We start from the raw sequence: 22,685 nt of genomic DNA, 5'->3' as shown, positions 1-22,685 counted from the left end.
AAAAATCTACTTTTGTTTTAAAAAACAACAGCCTTGCTACTATGTAATTAAACCAAGCTCATTAAGCAGCGTGCATATGCATGAGCTGGTTTGCATAAAGCATCCTTCGCAGGCCCACGCTTATTTTAATTGCAAATTTAGACGGACAATAGAGGCTGTAATTGGTCTATTCTTTCTCTGCGTGTCCACAGGCTGGAGTATGACCCCCCTCTAAAGGAGCATTCAGGCAGTTTGATCGCTGGTTGGGGAGCTACAGCGAAACCCAGTGATGGTGAATCACTACCTTTCAGGAAATAAGCTCCTGCTGTTATCAGCTTTATTTGTATTACATTTAAAGAGAAGAAAGTTTGTTGTACTTCGATTTTAATTAACTGAACTGACCAAAGGCAATACAGTGCATGCTAGTGTATAACATTTGATTATTATGGGCACAATCAAATAAACTTTTCAGTTCATTTAATTAAAATGACATATGACCAGCACAAATACTTATATAATGCATACTGCACCAGAAATAACAGTGAGAAAGCTTTTCATTAAACTGCTCTGCTATTACGTTGAACTGAACTGAGTAGATAATCTGGATAATCATGCATTTTATGAAAGTGCACTATTAAGGTCTGATTACTGTCTCAAATCCATATTTAATATAGGATAGCACATGTAAATTCATTTATGAATGCTGTTAAATGTAAATATTTACACAGAACATACCCTTCAGCCCTTTAAAACATCTCTCCAGTGGGACACACCTGTTTCCATGGATATGAAACATTCATTCCATTTCCATGTTTACACCAACCTCATTTCAATGGTACACCCGTTTCCATGGTTATGATACACCTCTACACCCTTTGCCATGGTTTGCGAAACCCATTACCATAGTACACTCCATTCCATGGGTGCTCTTTAAGCGTTTCCATGGTTGCATAACACACCTTTTCATACATTATTCCCATTTCCATGGTTACGCTACATCCAATTTCATGATTACGCTACAACTATTTCCAAGGTTATGTTACACCTGTTTCCACACACACACACACACACACACACACACATCATCTAAACCGCTTATCCGTCTGGGTGGTGGGGGGAGCTGGAGCCTATCCCAGCTGTCATTGGGCAGAAGGCAGGATACCACCTTTTTCAAGGTGGCATTATTCCTGTTTCCAAAATTACTCTACACTAATTTCCAAGGTTATGCTACACCTGTTTCCAAGGTTATATTAGTCAAATTTCCATAATAAACCAACATCCAAATTCAAGGTTACACTACACCTGTATCCAAGGTTACATTATTCTCATTTCCATAATTACACTACATCCTTTTCCAAGGTTATGCTGCACCTGTTTCCAAGATTACATTATTCACATTTCCTTGGTTACACTACATCCAATTCCAAGGCTGTGCTACACCTGTTTCCAAGGTTACATTATTCCTATTTCCATAATTACACTAGACTAAATTCCATAATTACACTGCGCCCATTTTCAGGGTTGCATTATTCGCATTTCCATGGTTACGCTACACCCATTTGCATCGTTACCCTACATCCCTTTCCAAGGTAACGCTACACTCGTTTCCAAGGCTGCATTACATAATTTCCACGGTTACACTACACTTACTTTCATGGTTACATTATACCTATTTTCATAACCACTGTGCACCCCTTGTCATATTTACATTACAACCATTACCACTGTTACACTACATCCATTTTCATGGTTACATTATACTATATTTTTTATGGTTAGGCCAACTCTATTTCCGAGATTTCATTGAACTCATTTCCACGATTACATCACACCCATTTCGAAGGCTACGCTGCATCCACTTCCATGGTTGCATTACACCCATGTTCATGGTTATGCTATGGTAACAAATTACCTGAGGTGTACCCTAGGTGCACCCGTTTCCACAGTTATATAACCCTATTATTAACCCTCTATTTCCCTGGTTGTGCCACACCCATTTCCACACTACACCTATTTCCATACATATGCTATATTAACATGTTAACACCTCTGAAAGCAGAACTGCGCTTTACTATACTTAGAGGTAGCTCTCACCCTCTTTGTTGCTGTCCTTGTTATGCTTTTTAAGCCACTCAATGTTCTTCCTGATGGCCTCCAGATATGTCTCTGACTTTCCAGCATGGCCTAGAGAGCAAGAAAGGGAGAGAAGACAAGAAAAAGAAAGGGGACAGCAGGGATTCTGTAGTTCATATACTAGAGAAAATGTTCAGGCATTATTGATAACCGGAAATCAGAGACAGCTTGAACAAACAGAGACAGCTGGTGCGGCATTTGTATCTACAGTATGTGAGCGTGTTCTGAGTTTGTTATTGAGATGCCCTAGATTTGCTCTCATCATCCTGCACACGGCCGGATACTAGTGCTGAAATCCTTCCCGGGAGACTCACACACACACACACACACACACACACACACACACACACACAAACACACAGGGCAGTGTATGTGGGTGTGGTGTTTCTCAAAGCCAGCTGAAGAGCTGTATAGTGTTTCAGTGTGAGGGCATCAGTGTAGTAGAGTTACAAAAAGCTGGTGGTTATTAATGTACCACTGAGAGGATGTTACATTATAAGCACAGAAGATTATTCACAGCTATTCTGGGCAGCATTTCATAGTGTATCTCATTTATCTGCATATATTAGGGCAACAGTTTGCCAAAAATCTAATGTAAACATTTTCCCCCATCTTACCCCAAATATAGTCAATTCAGACATGTTTGGTGCATCTTTAGTTAGCTTCTTTAGTTTTAGCACTGGAGCTACAAGGCTTATATAGCTAACAATAATGAAAGCATTAGCATAGCATAGTTAGTTAATACATCACACACTTACCTCAAACTGTGTGAGGTTGTTAAGTAATCTTTAATAAAGCATTAAGCCACAAGAGGCCATGCGTTACTGTGATTTTATCACAGGGAAGGGTGTTCTTAGGCACGAGTAAAACACTCTTCACTGTGGTAAAATCACTGTAACGCACAGCTACAAGTGGCTTGTTGATTTTATAAAATGATGTCCAAAATAAAATCTAGTTTTCAGAAAATTATTGAAGTTATTATTAATAATAATCGACATAAACAAATATTCTGCAAAAAATGTAGTTCCTTTAGAGTTGGTATCGCTGCCAAGCAACCATGGACCGCTGAATGAGGAGAACGTTTGGTTGCCCATCGCTGTATACTGTGGTCATTTCATGAATTTTTTTAACTTTTGTCACATAGGAATGAATATATGATAACACAGCACTGTTTAATGCAAAACCTTTGACTTTATAAGTGCTTTTTGGTCACCAAATTACCACAGCGAGTCTTATTTAGCTCCAATCCAGTGGCGCTCCTCCTTTCGTGCTGGGGCTGGATCTCAAATGTTTCCCTGCTCCCTACATAGTGCACTACATAGGAATTTAAATACTGGATCCTGCAGCCCAACAGTGCAAAAATACAGCTAAGAAACAGTCATTTGGGATTCAGACACATCCACACTCAATAAATGATGCACTATTTGGCTGTAGAGGCTAGAATTTCTAAATTTTCATAGCTAGCACACTATTTAGGAAGTACAGAGCCACTTGGGATTCAGCCTGGGTTTGATGCTACTCCTTTTTGAAACACCAACATTTGAAGCGTGTAATCCATTCAAGTGACATTTTTAGACTTTTATACTGCTGTTATACAGTTAATCATACTGTAAGTGCTTTAATTCAAGCCTGTGATATTAATGATGGAGTTGTTGAGGCTGTTGGCTATCACTTAGCCCGTTAGCTAGCTGACCAGTCTAGTTTTAGTTAAGAACATAAGTTGCCAGCCGCAATTTTTTTCTTGTTGTGGCGCAGTAATACAGAGTTAAGTTGTTGTGAAGAGGTCATAGGTGTGGGTATATCATGGATTTTACAACGGCTTCAAACACAGCTCAGACTGGAACCATCTGTTTTATGATGTGGATTATAACACTGTATGACACACTGTCATCTATAAACACAACCTAAAAAGTACAGGTAAATTTCAGGCTTCAAGATGGCTGCCACTGTTTTTAGCTATGCTACTGTACTTTAGTCCATGTTTATAGATAACAGTGAGTCATACAGTGTCAGAAACCACATAATCCAGTCTATTAGAGATACTGAACAACTCCACAAGGTTTGAGTTATTTAAGTATGCAGTTTAAACAGTGAACAAACTGGTCATGTTAATAAGCTTCCATTGCATGTTAGCTACATCAAGCCCGGAGCTGCAGTCCAAAACTAAAGAAGCAAACCAAATATGCCGACTGCATTTGGGGTGAACTGTGTAAATTGGATTTTATCAAACTCATGCTTTGATGACATCCTGCATTATCATATGGATCAGAGAGTAGAAGTGCAGATCCAGGATCAGTTCAAGATCTTCATGAATACAACTATGAGGACCAGGAAGAAACAGTTGATCCTGATAATATGGAGGAACTGACCCTAGATCAGCACTTCTCCCTCTGATTCTGCAGTGATTCATCCTTTTTGGCCGCAGTTGTAATTAATCAAGTGGCTGACGCCTACTGTTCTCAGCAGCTGTCTGGTCGTCCTTGGTTGAGTCTTTCAGGGACTCATATTCCCTCTGCATCTTGGCAGCCTCCTCTTTTGTGTTGTCATCCTCATCTGTCACTTTTCCTGGAACAAAAGTTAAAGTTATAAATGAACCATCTCATCTGCACTATTCTACATCTACGGTGTGTAAAACCTAGGCTTCACCATGGTACAGTACTTTTTTTTTGGTAATGTAGTGCCACACTAATTCTGTAGTGTAACATTGAGAAAATTCACAATTCTGTATCACTTCTTTATTATATTGCTTTTAGACTATGTATGTTTTGGTTCACTAGTGTTCTTTAACTACAATGCCTAGCATGCATTACGCTAATACTTCATCCGAAATCCCTATGGTGACCCCCAATCCTGACTGCTAGCCTATCCACTGAGCTATAGGCTAATAAATACAATCAAGCTAGTGTTAGTGTAACTCTTACCTCGGGTGCTGATTCTATCTTTATGCAATGCAAAATGTATGTTTTGTACACTTTCAGACACAGAAAAGGAGCCAAACTGGGGTTCAACGTCTAGAAAGCCAGGTAGCTGCATCGCTAATATTAGCTTTTAGCTGGTTGTCCTTGTCAGAAGAGTCATTTTTGTCATTGTCAGTAATCCGTTCTCTTGATAATTTGAAGATATTATATCTTCAGCATATCTTCATCATATATTATCATAGCTATACAGTTCCAACAGGATACCTGGCTTTCTAGCGGTAGCGTTAGCCATCTGCCTTCCTTTGCAGTTGCAGTTGCCGTTGAGGAAAAAAAAATATCAAATGTCCCCTAAAATCCTCTCCAAAGCTGCTGTAGCTTTTCAAATGTTCCTCCCACCTTCAAGATACATCATAAGAAGGGGGTTTTCCTAGGCTTTAAACCGAAAACCTCACTCCAAATAATCCACTAGTAACCAGTCCCTCTAGCCCTGGAAGTGTTTGTTTATTAGAAACTGAATTAACAGTGTGCTATAAAGTGTCTGACCTGTAGGAGGCGTAACGCGGATGGGGCCCAGGGCTTTTCCAAGCTTGTTCTTGGTCTGCATGGCAATCATGGCGTCCAGATTTTCTGAATGAGAGAAATGTGTCAGTGTGTTAGCATAAAATTTTAGCATGAAATGTTAGCATAAGATATGAAAACATTATTACATAACACTGTGCTGCAACAACATAAAAAGGTGTATTAGCAGTATTGTGTGTTCATTATTAGTAGCATAATATTAACATTAGCATAAATTATTAATATTATCATAAACTTACTATTAGCATTAAATAAGAAAATTATAAAAGAGTAAAAATACAACCCTGTTTCCAGTTGGGATGCCTGTTACTGACCTGTTGGGACGCCATGTTACTGACCTGTTGCAAATTAACCACTAGGTGTTTTTTTAGTATTACACAACTTTACCAGCCTTTTGTTGCCCCCATCCCAACTTTTTTGGAACATGTTGTTGGCATCAAATTCGAATGGGCATATATGTTTCAAAAAACAATAAAATTTCTGTTTCAACATTTGATATGTTGTCTTTATACTATTTTCAATGAACTATAGGGTTTAAATGATTTGTATATCATTGCATTTTGTTTTTAATTACATTTTGCACAGCATCCCAACTTTTTTGGAAATGGGAATATGTATTTGTAATAATCTATGATTAGTATTGCAATTATAAAAATTACTTTTGTTGTGCACAGTGTTTGTATGGTATGAGTTGTTCCTGGTGAGGCCAAAAGCAGGCCGGCTTGGACAATAAAGCTGTATTAAATTCAATGCATTTCTGTTCAGTACAATTCAGTATAATGTATGAAGAGATGCAAGTTGCCAGCCTTTAGCATGTCCTCATTTGCACATTTGCACAATGCTAATGTAAAGCAAGCTATTCATATTCAATCACTGTTAGCATCATTAGCATTTCTGACAAGATTACTATTTTAAGCCACATCATGCTAGCTTCATAAACGCTCTGAAGACTCAAGTGTGAGTGAAACATTGCATGTGTTTTTTCCATCTTTGGACTGTTCGTCCCGTACACACACACACACACGCACATAATTACAGCCTGTCACCGCTGTCCTCAGTGCAGGGCATTAGCAGGGACAGCTGGATTAACGGACAGTGACAGGTGACTCATCTCCTGTTTAAATCTCACCAGCCACCCGTTTTCATGCGACCTTAGCACTGTGTCTCTATTTACACACCTTCAGTTTGCACACTTGCAATCTAACCTGCCGTTATAAACCTGGGGGTTGCCAGGGAAACCCCATTGTTATATAATGGAGCTGAGAATTCATTATCTCTGCTTTTTGTCAATGAGATCTCTCAGCCCATCAGACCTGGACAGGGACAAACAGACTATTACACTGCAGAAAATTATCTGTAGGCAAGTAATTTTATCAAATGAAATGATCTCACTGCAGTGGCAGATGCATTTTTGCCCTTTAAGCGTTATTTCTTGGAACAAGCTAAACTATTTGCCAGTACTGTGAGATCATTTCACTAGACAAAATCACTTAACATAAGCAAAATGTCCAGAAATAGGTTACATAAACTTACAATATTGTTATACAGCAATCTCATAATGAGCAATATTACATATATTAAGTACATTTAGGATGCTTTCACTTGCTAAGACAGCAGTATTTTTGCAGTGCAGTCACATTTATAACATTTAAATTGCTCATCCCAAAAGAAAAAAGTGCTGACAGGACAGCATAATATATTTGCCCTCCACAATATGATATGACTCAGTTTATACCACAATACCAACATTTAGAGCACTTATTCATTCAACCTAATGAGAAACTGTAGAACAGACTCAGTCTATATCACAATACCTACATTTAGAGTCAGTTATTCATTCAACCTAATGAGAAACTGTAGAACAGACTCAGTCTATATCACAATACCTACATTTAGAGTCAGTTATTCATTCAACCTAATGAGAAACTGTAGAACAGACTCAGTTTATATCACAATACCTACATTTAGAGTCAGTTATTCATTCAGCCTAATGAGAAACTGTAGAACAGACTCAGTTTATATCACAATACCTACATTTAGAGTCAGTTATTCATTCAACCTAATGAGAAACTGTAGAACAGACTCAGTTTATATCACAATACCTACATTTAGAGTCAGTTATTCATTCAACCTAATGAGAAACTGTAGAACAGACTCAGTTTATATCACAATACCTACATTTAGAGCCAGTTATTCATTCAGCCTAATGAGAAACTGTAGAACAGAGTCGGTTTATATCACAATACCTACATTTAGAGTCACTTATTCATTCAGCCTAATGAGAAACTGTAGAATAGACTCAGTTTATATCACAATACCTACATTTAGAGTCAGTTATTCATTCAACCAAATGAGAAACTGTAGAACAGACTCAGTCTATATCACAATACCTACATTTAGAGTCAGTTATTCATTCAACCTAATGAGAAACTGTAGAACAGACTCAGTTTATATCACAACAGATGATCTGATTGACAGGCTAAGCTTGACATGCTTCCGCTGTGTTAGCATTGCTAGGTGGCTAGGTAAATATTGTAGCCTACATTGCTAGCTACTGTAGCATGGCTGAATTTACAGTAAGGGATATGCCAAAAATATTTTCCATGTTGTATTAACATACATATGACGTTACAAAAAACAGAGCGCATGACACATAGCTTCAAGCTAAATAATGTCAGGCTAACACTGACAGAGACAAACAGGCTTAGCTAGCTAGCAACACTAAAACAGCTGAAGCTGGTGAACTTTTTGCTGATATATCTTTTACCCTCATATATTGTCATATCTGCACATATATCAGAAAGGGTTAGGCATACTTTTCGAAATATATGTTGTGTACATATATCAAACATTGGACATATGCATAATATATGGGTCATACACATATGTTTGATATGTGGTTGAATACATACAGTGATAACTGTTACTATGTTATCTCTTTGCTTTAAAATATTCAATTATTTAAAAATGCCAAGCAACAATATTTTCATTTATTTCATGTTTTAATGATTTCATTGCATAGGTGCATGTTTTAGAGTTTAGTCATGTAGTTATTCTAATTTTCAGTTCAATTAGGACATGTGGAAGAACTAAAGGTACATAAAAACCTTATATAACACATAGCTAGCATATATAAGTAATATATGCCTCCTATATATAATTAATATATTTTCTATCATATATCGTTAACTACGCGTTACACATATATGTTTGTATATGCTGATATGTCCCCTATTCGAAAATGGTCAATTTCAAAGAGGTTTGCATATATCTTACATATATATGCACATGTGACTTATGTAAGTTAGATGTATAAGGGTGATACATATGTGATAATCTATGTCGTATTATATACCCATATATTGCCATATGTCAGATTTCTGTATGGGTACATTGATGTAAAGGGGCTGGTGGATGAAAGAATAGAAGTGAAAATGTTTCCTGCTATGGGAGAGAGACAGAAATCTGATGGCGTGAAGCCGAGCTGTGTTTTGTATCCTGAGGCACTCACACACACATAAATGATGCAGGAGTTCATTGACTGTCTGTCAGTGCCAGTGTGTGAAATGAGCATTTGTAGATGTCCAATTTTCAGAGTTACATAACATTGACTGATAAGACCCTGATCAGACTGACATCCAAATCAGCCTGGAAAAACACCAGAGCCTCTATGACACACCTGAATCAACGAAAACAGCCTCAAGAACTTCAGGAATGTGAAATGAACTATTAGGACTGCTTTCCCAGAACCAGGTTAAGGCTAAGCCTAGACTAAAATCATCTTCCGACGTAGATTCAGTATTGGCACTGCCATTCTATCCAAGACCAGGCTTAATTCATGTCTGGGAAACAGGCACATGGAGAGTTCACATTACAAATTAATCCCAGCCTGAAACTTATTTGGTTTAAAATGAAACTGATTCAGTTTAGGATTTAGATTACAGCTTAATCTTTAGATTCAAATGAAACTGGTTCAGTCTAAGAACTGGTTTAAAATGAAACTGATTCGGTTTAAGCTTTAGATTACAGTTTAATCTTTAGGTTCAAAGGAAACTGGTTCAGTTTCAGCTTTGGTTTACAGTGAAACTGATTCAGTTTAAGCTGTAAAGTATAATGGTTTGGTTTAAGCTTTAGACGCAAATAAAACAGATTCAGTTTAAGCCTGGGTTTGAAATTAAACTGATATGACAAACACATTGCAGCAATAAGCCTCATATCCCACAGCACACATCACTGTGTGAACACTGTTGTGGGTAATTTGGTTTAATTTCCTGATAAGATGTGTACAATATTGCTGCAATAAATTAGATGAAATACCTTCTAGTCAGTCATATAGAGCTTGTGGGAAAAAACATTTATCAACACTTAAATGACAGGAGAGAGGATATGAGTGGAAAACAGAAAGAGGCTTTTCAAAACATCAGACAGCTGTGTGTGAGTGTGTGTGTGGTGGTGGTGGTGGTGTGTACGGGTGCGACACAGGGGTGCAAATTTGGTCAACAAGCAAATAATACTAGAATGGAAGAGTTTGTGTACAAACTTTAAGTTGGCTTGACGAAACCCCAGCTATGAAATCCCAGGTGGCTGCTGAAGTGTTGCTATGTTATCCCAGGTGGTTGCTAAGATGCTGCTAGGCCATTACTATGGGATCCCATGTGGATGCTAAGGTGTTGTCTGGGATTTCATAGCAATGGCCTACTAACATCTTAGCAACCACCTAGGATAACATAACAATGACTTAGCAACACGTTAGCAACCACTTAAGTCACCATAGCAACAGTCTACACATTTCAGTACTGTTGCTATGGTGACTTAGGTGGATGCTAATGTGCTGCTCAGCCATTGCCATGCTATCCTAGGTGGTTGCTAAGGTGTTGCTAGGGCATTGCTATGGTATCCCAGGTGGTTGTTAAGGTGTTGCTAGGGCATTGCTATGGTATCCCAGGTGATGCTAAGGTGCAAAAAATCATGTTTGAACGAATGCTATATAAAAATTATACATGTGATGGGTCCCAAGTGCACTATTCCCAAATCCTGCAAAGTTCAGTAGTTGTAGCTTGAAAACTGCAACCCGTGAAAATAGTACACAATATACACAGAACACGGTACAGCATATCACGTCATCAGTATAGAGATTAAATTTTGTACTCTATTACAATGGCATTTTTTCTCTTTACATTGTGTCACTAAAATTCTTAGCCTGATGTGAATGTAGTTAAAAATACACCAACAATAAGAAAAAGGAAAGACTGTTAATAACTGTTATGGCGTAAGTCCACATAATAAAAGAGTGAAGAAGTGTTGAAAACAATTCCAGGGCGGGCTTCTTTCTTTCTGTCATAACTGACTAAGAAAAACAACAGTCTATGTTGGCTTTAATTGGAGTTTTAAAATTTAACTGACAGCTATAAAATTCTGTCTTCACCCCCCCACTCACCCCCAAATTTGCACCAGTAATGTGAAGACAGAAAGAGGGAAGGATCAAAAGGTTAGATGGAGCTGTGATGCAGGTGGTCTCCTTTTCAAACTCACACAAAAGAACACCCCTCCCCCCAACACGCACACTTCACTGCACAGCAAGATAAGAAATTGTTGTATACAGACCCTGTGCTTCAAATACTCACCTCAGCAACCACTCCGCACCCCCCCCACCACCACCACATCCCCCCACCCCAGAGACAGTCTATGATTAGCCGTGCATTTCAGGAAAAAGTGCAGCGCTTTAATAAACACTACCCGATGCTTCACATCCAGACGAGGAAATCTCTGACCACATAGTGATTCGATTCAGTTTGATTCTTTAAGAAACAATTAAACACGATTCGACTCAATTTGACCACAATTTGATTTGGTTTGGTAAAATTCAGAATAGAGTGTTTTGGAAAATAACGGCTATCATGTCTCTCAGCCAATCAGAATTTTTATCTCGATGCATCTTTGTACACTCTTGGTAGTCACTCAAATACAGACAACATTACCCACAATTCCAATTACTATTCAGTGCTCAAGGTTAAATAGCTGAGCACACTCTTATAAAAGATGGTTCTTCAGGGGTTCTTTATTAAAGACAATGGTTCTGTATAGAACCATGAACACTCAAAGAACCGTCTGCATGCTTAAATGGTTCTCTGCATGGTAAAATAGTTGTTCAGATTGATGGAGAATGTGTTGTATATGGTTCTAAGTAGAACCTTTTTGAATATTGCTCTGTATAGCACCAAAAAGAGTTCTGCTACTGTTATGATGTTAAGCTTGTAACGTTAAGAGAATCCTTTTTGGTGCTATATAGAACCATATACAACACATTCTCCATCAATCTGATGGAAAGTACTTTATCTTGCAAAGAACCATTTAAGCATGCAAATGGATCTTTCAGTGTTTATGGTTCTATATACAACCAATGTCTTTACTAAAGAACCCTTGAAGAACCATCTTTTTCAAGAGAGTATAATAAACAGTCTTACCCAGGTAGGACACGCCCTCCTCAGGTGTGATGGTGCCGTATTTGACCATCATCTTGACGAAGTCGATGAGCGTTTTCATGATGGTGATCAGAGTCTCTCTCTCTTCAGCGTCTTGCTCTAAAGCACAAACATCGGCACTCGAGTTAGTACAGCAGCTTTTAGCAAGTCATTTAGAGATTTGTAGCGCATCTTGCTGATCAATACTAAGAAGAAAAACATGATCGTTTGGATTAAAAACATTGTGGAAAGTTAGGTCCCTCCAGACTTCCATGTGTACTACTTTTACAGTCTGACTGAGCAGTGAGGAAACCTCCGGGCCTTGTAGGCCTTCAGACAAGGCCTAATGATTTCTGTGAAAAAAAATATGTTTAATTTTTAATTTAACATAATCAAAATGTTTGATGTATTTAGATTCTGCAAGTACTGTAGTACTGCTTCTATTTGGAAAGAGCAAAATGATCCAATCAGGATTGTTTTCTTTGTGATATCTAGGTGGATACACCCAAGCTGCTCTCTCATTGGTTAGGACATCAGGAGCTGGACTGAAGGCCTTACGTATTAGATAAACTACCAACATAATTAGGATGTGACAGAGGAATCAACCAATCACACTCTGATTTACAATGAAGTGGTGAGAAAAATTGTCACTTTAGACCTTCTGGAAGTTCTAGATACCTCACTGCGTATCTAGATGAGCCATAGTTTAAGCAGGTTTCGTTTGGTTGTTAGGAATGGAAAACAGCAGCGACAGACTTCTTTACTGAAACAGCCACTGCAAAACTGATATATACAAGCTCAAATATATGTTAATGTCTGTTACAAGCTTCAAATAAAACAAATGGAACATCTTTCACAAGCTTCAAATGTCAATGTTTAATCTAGAATGACCAAACCTATTCATGTGCATCAGCATTAGCTTGGCGCTAATACTCCATTATAAATCCTACTGAGGCGCTAGCAGAAATTAGCATTATCATCGAGATGCTTCATTTCTTTCTTTTTGACCCACTTTTAACATCTATGGCCCAAACTATGTGTGTGTGTACCTGAATCCAGGCTCTTCAGCAGTCTGTAGAAGTTGGGGAAGTACTGCAGGTCCTGCAGACCGTCTTCTGGACTCAGCTCGTTTCTATCGTTTCCGTCACTCACTCCGTCCCATGACTCCACGGCTGCATCATCAACGTCTCTGCTCTCTTCGTCCTGCTCTTCATCACCAGCATCCTCATCGTCACGAGCATCCTCATCCTCATCCAACCGCTGACTCGGTCTGTCCTCCTCATCCTGGAGAGGACAAGAGGATTTTTTTTTCCTGAATGTCATTATCACTATTAGCTTTTATTAGCATTCACTTAATTGCTTTGGGGCCAGTTGTTTATTACAGTTCATTAAATAAAGCCGTTTGAAGAAGAAAAATATATGTGTAAGTGTCTAACAATATGTAATAATAATATGCCCTATATGTATGGAAAAATATGTTCCACATGTAATAGTAATATCCAATATGTATTACATGATGTGTAAGCATATGAACATCTGTAAGTGTATATATATATATAGTGTATATATATATACATACGTATATATATATATATATATATATATATATATATATATATATATATATATATATATGTGTGAACAACACTCTCTCCTGTCGTACCCCGTTATCCTCTGGAGTCTCCTCAGGGTCAGCTGTCCTGGTGCCCAGGTCCTCAATCTCATTCTCTTTGGCGTTTTTGGTGATGAGATCCTGCAGAGCTTCAGCAACTTCATACTCCAGCGTGTCCGCTTGACTTTCGGTTATCTACACACACACACACACACACACACACACACACACACACACACACACACACACAGTGTGAGCGTCCCTTATGTGAGCACTGCTCTAAAGCTGATGAGTAGGAGGGAGTGGGAGGTGTCTAAAAATGAACAGAAGGCCTGAAAACCAAGGGATGAAGAGAAAGAACAGAGGAGTGTAATATAAGCAGTTGGACACTGCAAGCCAAAAACTTCTGTTAACTCTTAGAAATCGCAATCTGCTGCTGCACAGTTTAGCAGCCCCGCTCCACCACGTTTATCACAGGTCAGTTTCTGACCACAGGGTCACCGTTGTCCAGATATTATTAGTCTGGTGGTTCTGTGGTCAGAAATTGGGCACTGATGAAGGGCTACAGGATGGCTCACACAAAACTGTACATCAACAGATGAGCTAGTCTCGCAGGGCCAGACGTGATCTCTTAACGAGAACATCTGAGAACAAACAGGAGGAATTTTGGGCTGAATGTGGGCGACAGTGTAGACTTATTAGAGCGCACTGAAAAAAAAATGTTACTCTGAATTCAACTTGATTTAAATTTGTACATCAGTTCCATATGAACATAATATCTTATATCAACAAAATTACTGTTGTTCATTTTGCTCACTTTTGGCAGGAACTACAATGTAATCGACTTTATTCACATGGGACCGACGCGCACATTTGAATCAAGTAAATTCAAAGCAGCATAGACAGACTGACTTTTCTGGGAGGTTAAAAGTCTTTTATTATGTCTTTTCATCTTTTTTGCATGTGTGGTTAAAACAGTTTAAGTGTCTTTTTTTTTACTTAGACATTTTTCTTCAAGCTTGAAGAAAATACATGAATAACACATGAAAGTCAGAGGTTAAACTCATTAAGTGCTGCACCAGTCTGCTGTTTTATTTATAATATCTGACATTGTGTAATTCACAGCCTTCTGTAAGCTCACTGATGCGCAGGGTAAATATGCATATTGAACAGCTTTTTGAAACTAGCTGTAACTGAGAAATAATGGGTTTATCCCAAATCTCACAATTTACCTGTACATGTCTTAATCCTAACTCGACTGCACTAAACACTGAGATCTACGCTGTAATGATGCTCTCGATGGTGCAGTGATGTGACTGCGCTGTTTAGTGCAGTGTATGGGGTCTGTGATATGAGTGAGAGAGAGAGAGAGACAGAGAGAGACAGCGTTAGAGAGAGAGAGAGAGCAACAGAGCGAGTGAGTGAGGCAGTTAGAGAAACAGATAGAGAGAGAGAGAACGACAAGTGAGAGAGAAAAAAGACAGAGAGACAGAGATAGAGAGAGACAGAAAGAGAGACAACAGACGGAGAGAGAAAGGAAGAGAGAGAGAGAAAGGGAAACAGAGAGTAAGTGAGACAGATAGAGATAGAGAGAGAGAACTAAAAGAGAGAATGAAAGAAAGAGATGAAGTGAGTGAGAGACAGAGAACGACAGAAAGAGAGAGAAAAAAGAGACAGAGAAAAAGAGGGAGAAAGAGATAGACGCAGAGAGACAGATAGATAGACAGGGAGAGAGAGAGAGAGAGAGAGAGAGAAAGAGAGAGAGAGAGAGAGAGAGAGAGAGAAAGAGAGAGAGAGAGTCGTAATGACAGGTCTAGAATGTCACTTTATTAATTCAATTGATGGAATGAATTTAGTTCTAGACGGAGGATAACGGAGCGGACTGTCCGGTCCAAAACCTGGCAACCCTACACACATTCTCTACACCACGTCAGTGTCACTGCTGTGCTGAGAATGACTGACCACACAAATAATATCTGCTCAGCGGTGGTCTTTTGGTGGTCTCTTTACACTGATGAATGTGCTTTGGGGGGCTGATGAGCCGCACAGTTACAGATGAGCTACAGTGTACTGGTAGGTAGGTGTTTCCTATAAAATGGCCAGTAAGTTCGGGCACAACACAGATTCATTCTCAGACTGAATGAAGCTCCTCACCAGGCCCAGCTTGAGGAGTTTGGAGACAATTCTGTCGAACACGCCTCTGTCATCCTCTTCGTAGATCTTGTTGGCGATCTTCTGGACGATGTCCTCGGCCGTCAGTGGGGTTCCGTCCAGCTGACGAAAGCTCTCCGGATCATCTGGAACAAGTCACATGACGTCATGATTACTAAAATAGCCCCATCTTTGAATGATGAAAGCCAGAACTCCAAAAGCTGGAGCTTCAGAGGAGCATGACAGTGTTTGAAGTCAGTGCGTCCTTCATTGAAGTGCTGCGTTTTCTCCTCTGCCAGACCCTGTGTGTGTGTGTGTGTGTGTGTGTTTGAGGTCATCTCCAGCATCTGCTCCGTGTCCGTATGGTGTCTGGCTCTGATTCTGCTCTGCGGGCTTTGGGCCTGATTTGGCACGGCCCTGGTTGGCCTGGTTGGCCCAGGTTGAACTTATGTAACCTCCTCTGTCTCTGCTCACTTCAGTGCAGGGCTTTAATTCCTGAGATGCTGACAGAGATCTAAGTAACTCTGCTCAGACTGCACTGTGGATTTAATCCAAAATAGAGCATGAAACCTCTGCTCCTCAAAAGCTTCTGCAACTGCAGCTCCAACTTAAACCAAACAACACCTGGTTTAAAAGTGGGCCTTGTTTGGTACTGTTGCTTTTATTACCATTATTATTATTGTTATTGTTATTATTATTATTATTATTATCATTACACCTTGTATTAATATTTCTACACTCATAAAAAAGATGCTTCCTTTTTCTTTAGTAAAGACAAAGGTTTGATGTATCACCAAAGGGTTTTGCTACTGTTACAATGTCAAGCTTATAGCAAAGAAGAACCATTTAAGTAAGCAATTGGATCTTTGAGTGTTCACTGCTGCTACTAATAATCCTTTTTGTTATTAATGCCAAAAGGTAATAAAATGGTAACTTTACAGGTGAAAGAAAAACATTCTTAACTTGTAATGAAGGTTTATGGAACACGTTATTTTGGACCGTTTCTTTTGGTCCATTCATCACAAGATTTTAACACAATGTAAAGAGCTGCTGACATTTTCAAATTCTTTAAAAAATAATGTCAAAAATGAAGTTTCAATGTTATGTTTGGACAACAACAACATATAAGGGTGTTTATCAACTATATTTGACAATATATAAAAAATGTCCAATAAGTTATTTTTGTTTATTTTGAAAAAATGTAAATAAAACCTGAAAGATTTATGTTTTGTTGTATCTGACAATAAGTATTATTATTATTATTATTATTATTAATAATAATAATAATAATAGTAGTAGTATTAGAAGGAGAAACTGTACTACTTCTAATAATAATAAATAACTAATAAATAAAGCTAAAACTGTTATCATGGGAATATTGTTATATAATAGTACTGTTGTATTGTTAATGCTGCAAAATATTCCAGTTCAAATGAGAGTTTTGGGGGTTTCTGCCACACTACATACTCTCTGGCTCTTCATGCTTCCTTTTGTTCTAGATCTATGGATCTTCTCTGCACATTTATGCCCAAAAAAGGGCAAACACATAAGACTTCCCATTAAACAGCTCTTATGATGAATATTCCATGATATTAGAGTGAATCGAGACTCTCGTGTGTGAGAGAGATTTGAGGCCAGAATGGAGACGTTTCTCCAGCGGCAGCAGCCCTTACATAAGACTGAAAGCTAAAATCTCTCAGAGCGCGCTGAATCCTCTCACACTGCAATCGCTACAGCAGCTTTCAGCAGATTCAGTACAACTCCACCCTCGACAGACACACTTACAGCATCCTGAACACTAATACAGCTGCACACTGAATGTTCTGTTTATATACAGAGCTGCACAAAAGTCACCTAAGCACTTTTATCTGGGCGCTTAAGCGTGTTTTTACTTGTACGATGATTATCAGTCAACACAAAAAAAACATAAATACAGTTTGAAGTAGCTGATATCTTGTGAGCTGTTTAGATGCACACAGGTTTAGTTCCAGATTTCTCTCCTAGCCATCACACACTTTTATTCATTTCTATCGGCAGCACCTGATTTAGTATAATGAAGTACTGATTAGATAAAGCAGGTATTAAGTGATTACCACAATTAATACTTAATTGTGGGCAGGACATTTAATACTTATTGTACTACTATTATATGTATTTATGGTAATATTAGTCTTTTTCTGAGCAAATGAACACTGACTGACCAGACAAACAGCTTTTTAATAGCCTAAAACGTTTGCACAGTACTATACATACAAGTGTGAATCTCTGATCTTGATTTGATTCAATCATGATTATTTAGAAAATGAAACAGTGCATCAATAAATCTTTCTTTTAACGGGGCCATAACACAGAAAAACAAATTTTCCTCACTTTTTTGATATAATACCTACACATTGTTAAAGTTTAAAGCATAATGGTCACTCCCCAGTCCATATATTGTCACTGTAATTTGAGAAAATCAGCTGTCCTTTACATTGTGTGAGAATTTAATGGTGAATGGACCAAATGCTCCAAAACTGCTTGAAATAAAACCTCTTTACATTAACTTATATTAAAAGTAAAGAAGGTTTCTGTCTTCTCTTCTAAAGCTATGATACCTGACAGCAATGATATTTAGACTAAGCTGTAAAAAAAGCCTTGATCTCACAGAAAACAACGTAATTACACATACCTGCCTATTCTGTCTACAGCAGTTTAGCTCCGCTCATTTATGCTGAAGTTATAGTGTTTTTTGGACGAGGCACAATACAGAGCAAATCAGAACACAGCTCATTTACATATATCATGCACATATAACATATAAGAGATAAAAAAAAGAGGTCAAAAAATGATGATGTCATAAGAGAATAATTTAGACAACAGACAAAACCGAAGCCCTTCTAAAGGCTGAGGTGAGCCTGCAGCTGATTGGTTAAGGGGTTTGTCTTGCGGTTTAATGGGATTTATCTGCTACGCGTGTGTGCTGAAAGCCAGCTCTCGTCAGTTCATGATGGAATCAGAGCTCGGCTTTAGGTCTAACAGAGTTAAAGGGCCTTGATGGTTCAGGCTGACGCAGTTTTGGGAAAAGAAATGGTGCAGTAAGAGAGAAAAAGGAGTTCATTCAGGGCCTCAGGATGTAAAAGTTCCTAAATCAGGACAGACTCAGCTGACGTTACACTTTCACAGGCAGGTCTCTGCTCCACTTCACTGCTATCAGGTTCTGTGAGGAAACAGCTACAACAAATCAAAGGGGATTTATTTCCACTGTTGTTACAATTCCTTAATTGTCCTCTCCAGACTCCGCCCACAAATGTGTCCTCGCTTAGCTACTGCTGTGAGGCTGGATGAGCTTTACAGAGCGCTGGTAACAATCCCATTCAACCTAATAGGGATGCAATGGTACAGTGGGCCCACCCTTTGGTACATGTCATGGTTTTGGGCCATGGTAACTGTATGGTTTCAGCATCTTTATATTTCTGGAAAAAACACCCCCTAAAACCTTTTTATTAAACACTTTCCATTCTGAAAAAATCACAGCATTACTGATTGGACCTGGTTTCTGTCTCTCCTGTATGAAATCAAATCAAAAACATTAATGAGAAGTGTTTCTTAGCTTTGACAACCTGTGCTTTGTCTTCTCTATTTTAAATTATTAACCCTCTGGGCTCCACAAACTTACCCATGAATCTAATTCACTGTTTCAATATCTGTCTCTTTATCTTTGTGACAATCCAGCATAAAAATCCAGTTCAAACATTTCCTGAATCTGTAGAGTCGCCCTTTCCATTCCATCTTGTTACAAGATCATACATGACTCACATCCAGAGTTATGAGGCTGTGAAGAGGGGCTGAGATACACGTCATCTGCCTCTCACCGTGTGGAACTGGTGGATTCGTGTGTCCGTCTACATTCTGTGTGAAACTGACCAATGGACACTCAGGAAACCACTAAGGACTGACCCATTACGCCAGATACCCTTCATTCTTCATTCAGTCCACATCGGAGACTCATGTGAAATGGTGTGCAGAGAGTTTACAGCTGCTGAAGTTGCTGCAGCAGTTTTGGAAAGTAGTGATGAAGATAACAGAGCATTTTGATATGAAACATATGAGGATCATGTTATATGAATTTTAGAAGATGTGAAGAAATTGAAAAAAACCCAGAAGGGTTAAAGAGAGCTAGATTTCTGGAGTTTAGCTTTGTTGCTAAAATGTGTGTTGGACAGAACATTGTAAAGGCCACAGCATATTGGATGTGCCACGTCGTGTAGCATAGCTACGCGCGCTGCTATAGAAGGCTGGCAGAGAGAGCCGATAAATGCCAGGTTCAAGTTCATTTTTACACTCCACTCATATACATGGAATTAAATAATGTGTTTGGCATCACATTAGTTCACTACCTATTCACAGGCTGTTTTTGAGCTGAAAGAAATGAGCTGAAAAAGTCTAGGCTAGCAACGTTAGCTGAGGTAACTTAACGTTAGCATTTGTTTCTTTATGTAAAAGACTGGCTGCTGGAGTCGCAAGTACCACTGCACGCTGGCATCAGTTTATATCACAATACCTACATTTAGAGCCAGTTATTCATTCAACCTAATGAGAAACTGTAGAACTGACTCAGTTTATATCACAATACCTACATTTAGAGTCAGTTATTCATTCAACCTAATGAGAAACTGTAGAACAGACTCAGTTTATATCACAATACCTACATTTAGAGTCGGTTATTCATTCAATCTAATGAGAAACTGTAGAACAGACTCAGTTTATATCACAATACCTACATTTAGAGTCGGTTACTCATTCAACCTAATGAGAAACTGTAGAACAGACTCAGTTTATATCACAATACCTACATTTAGAGTCAGTTATTCATTCAACCTAATGAGAAACTGTAGAACAGACTCAGTCTATATCACAATACCTACATTTAGAGTCAGTTATTCATTCAATGAGAAACTGATGAAGTGTAAATTTGATTAACTTCAAAAAAATATGAAGGCAACAATTATTATTCCATTTTACTGTTTGTCAGTTCTATAAGGACTTTTAGCCACCATGTCTGACTAAAGAGCCCTGGCAAGTCAAAGGGAATTTATTTAAACTGTTCTTACACACGTTTAATTACATGCTGAGTCTCAAGGCAGCCTCATTATGTCCACAGGCCTGTGAGTGCCGTTCCGTGTATGTGTGTGTGAGAGGTGGGGAGGGCTTAAGACTCCGAATGTCTTGAACAGCAGCCGGTGGAGGGATTATCTTCATCTCTCTCTCTCTCTCTCTCTCTCTCTCTCTTCCATCCACACAATACAAAATGTCTCTGAAAGCATCAGGCTACTGACATTAAAGATCACTCGCACACAACTTCAGCTCTTGGTTTAAAAGACCTCAGAATCACTCTTAACCTTGTCTACATCATTACATTTTTTCTAACCTCTCTTTACAATTAAACAGGTTGTGCCTTTAAGACTGATATATGTAAACAAGCTCTGTTCTGATTAGCTGCCATGCATTGAGCTTCAGTCAAAAAGCAGGCTGGGCTGAATTGTGGAGCAAACTGTTGAGCTGAAACTGAAATCCCCTTTAGCTGTTCCTTTCGGATCAGTGGATCCCTTGGAAGCTGCAGTAATCCATTTGCATCCTGACAGCCAGGAACAGTACAACGTTTAATTGCTTTCCCACAACGTCCACTCCAAATTACTGAATAACACTCCACATCACTTCATTGGGAATGAGCTAAACTGCTGTGGGCTCAATGGGCAGGGCTAAACTGCTGCAGGCTGAATGGGCAGGTCTAAACTGCTGTATGCTGATTTGGTGGGACTAATCTGTTGTAGGCTGAATGGGTGGGGCTAACCTGCTATAGGCAGAATGGGTGGAGCTAAACTGCTCTAGGCTGAATGGGTGGGGGCTAAACTGCTGTAGACTGAATGGGTGGGGCTAAACTGCTGTAGACTGAATGGGTGGGGTCAAACTGATGTAGGCTGAATGGGTGGGGCTAAACTGCTGTAGGCTGAATGGGTGGGGCCAAACTTCTGTGTCGCAACAGCAGCAACAGACATTTGTAGGTGGAGTATGGATAGTACTCAGTATGTATAGTACATTATTTTTAAAACACTGCTTTCAAAGCCAGCTGAATTTTAATGATAAAATGTTACTGTATGTGGTACTTGTAGTTTTTACCTTGGTATTTGTAGTCCATGCCATTCTTGGTGGAATCGTAGTCATCTGCTACTCTTCTGTTCTTGGTTGAATCGGATTCGTCGGGTACAAAACGCTCTCCTGAGTCTGACTTTGGTGTTTCATTTTTTGACTCTTTAGATTTCTCAGCCAGAGTCTTCAACAGAGTGATGTCATCATTGTCAGAGTCAGACTCCGCCTCAGATGGCTGGGTGGGTTTGGGTTCTGAAAGAAAAGTGCATAAGTTAAATATCATTTATCATTTAAATAATGTCTTTCTACAGAAACTGTAAAACTGAAGGATAAGGACCCACATTCTACAGTTTCTTTCCTTCTCTTTTTCCTATATTTTATTTATTTATAACAATTTGACGGTCAAATTAATTTTAGAATGAATGGGTGGTCATAGGTAAATGGATGTAGCATCACAACCATGGTGGCTCAGTTTCCATATACAGACTACTTTAATTACAGATGCTACACCTTTAATTAAAAAAGATCATGACCATCAAAATTACATATCAGGGGCCGTATTACAGAAACGTCCCAAAAAATTTTGTTTTAAGTTAAGATCTGACAGGTCAAGATACGTTTTTTCACAAATTCGTATTACGGAAGCAAATCTGATCTTAATTTAGGAATCTTATCTTACAGCATCTTAAGTTAAGAAACCTAACCGATTAGACTCGCACAGCT

At 38.7% G+C, this 22,685-nt stretch overlaps 1 protein-coding gene across 1 annotated transcript in view; it reads right to left on the bottom strand.

The window, feature by feature from the left end:
* Positions 1 to 22,685, bottom strand: part of scg3 (secretogranin III) — a 42,451-nt gene that overhangs the window by 8,512 nt on the left and 11,254 nt on the right. The window contains exons 5-12 of the mRNA XM_036564540.1: positions 21,993 to 22,214; positions 15,837 to 15,979; positions 13,734 to 13,877; positions 13,120 to 13,354; positions 12,074 to 12,190; positions 5,574 to 5,657; positions 4,567 to 4,677; positions 2,074 to 2,163 (exon numbers count right to left, since the gene is read on the bottom strand). Coding sequence (XP_036420433.1) covers positions 2,074 to 2,163; positions 4,567 to 4,677; positions 5,574 to 5,657; positions 12,074 to 12,190; positions 13,120 to 13,354; positions 13,734 to 13,877; positions 15,837 to 15,979; positions 21,993 to 22,214 — 1,146 coding nt within the window. The remainder of the gene's footprint in view (positions 1 to 2,073; positions 2,164 to 4,566; positions 4,678 to 5,573; positions 5,658 to 12,073; positions 12,191 to 13,119; positions 13,355 to 13,733; positions 13,878 to 15,836; positions 15,980 to 21,992; positions 22,215 to 22,685) is intronic.

This window comes from Colossoma macropomum, unplaced genomic scaffold, assembly GCF_904425465.1.
Source record: "Colossoma macropomum unplaced genomic scaffold, Colossoma_macropomum, whole genome shotgun sequence".
Classification (NCBI taxonomy): domain Eukaryota; kingdom Metazoa; phylum Chordata; class Actinopteri; order Characiformes; family Serrasalmidae; genus Colossoma; species Colossoma macropomum.
The sequence above is the reverse complement of the archived record's forward strand: the minus strand, read 5'-3'. Positions and strand labels throughout refer to the sequence as shown.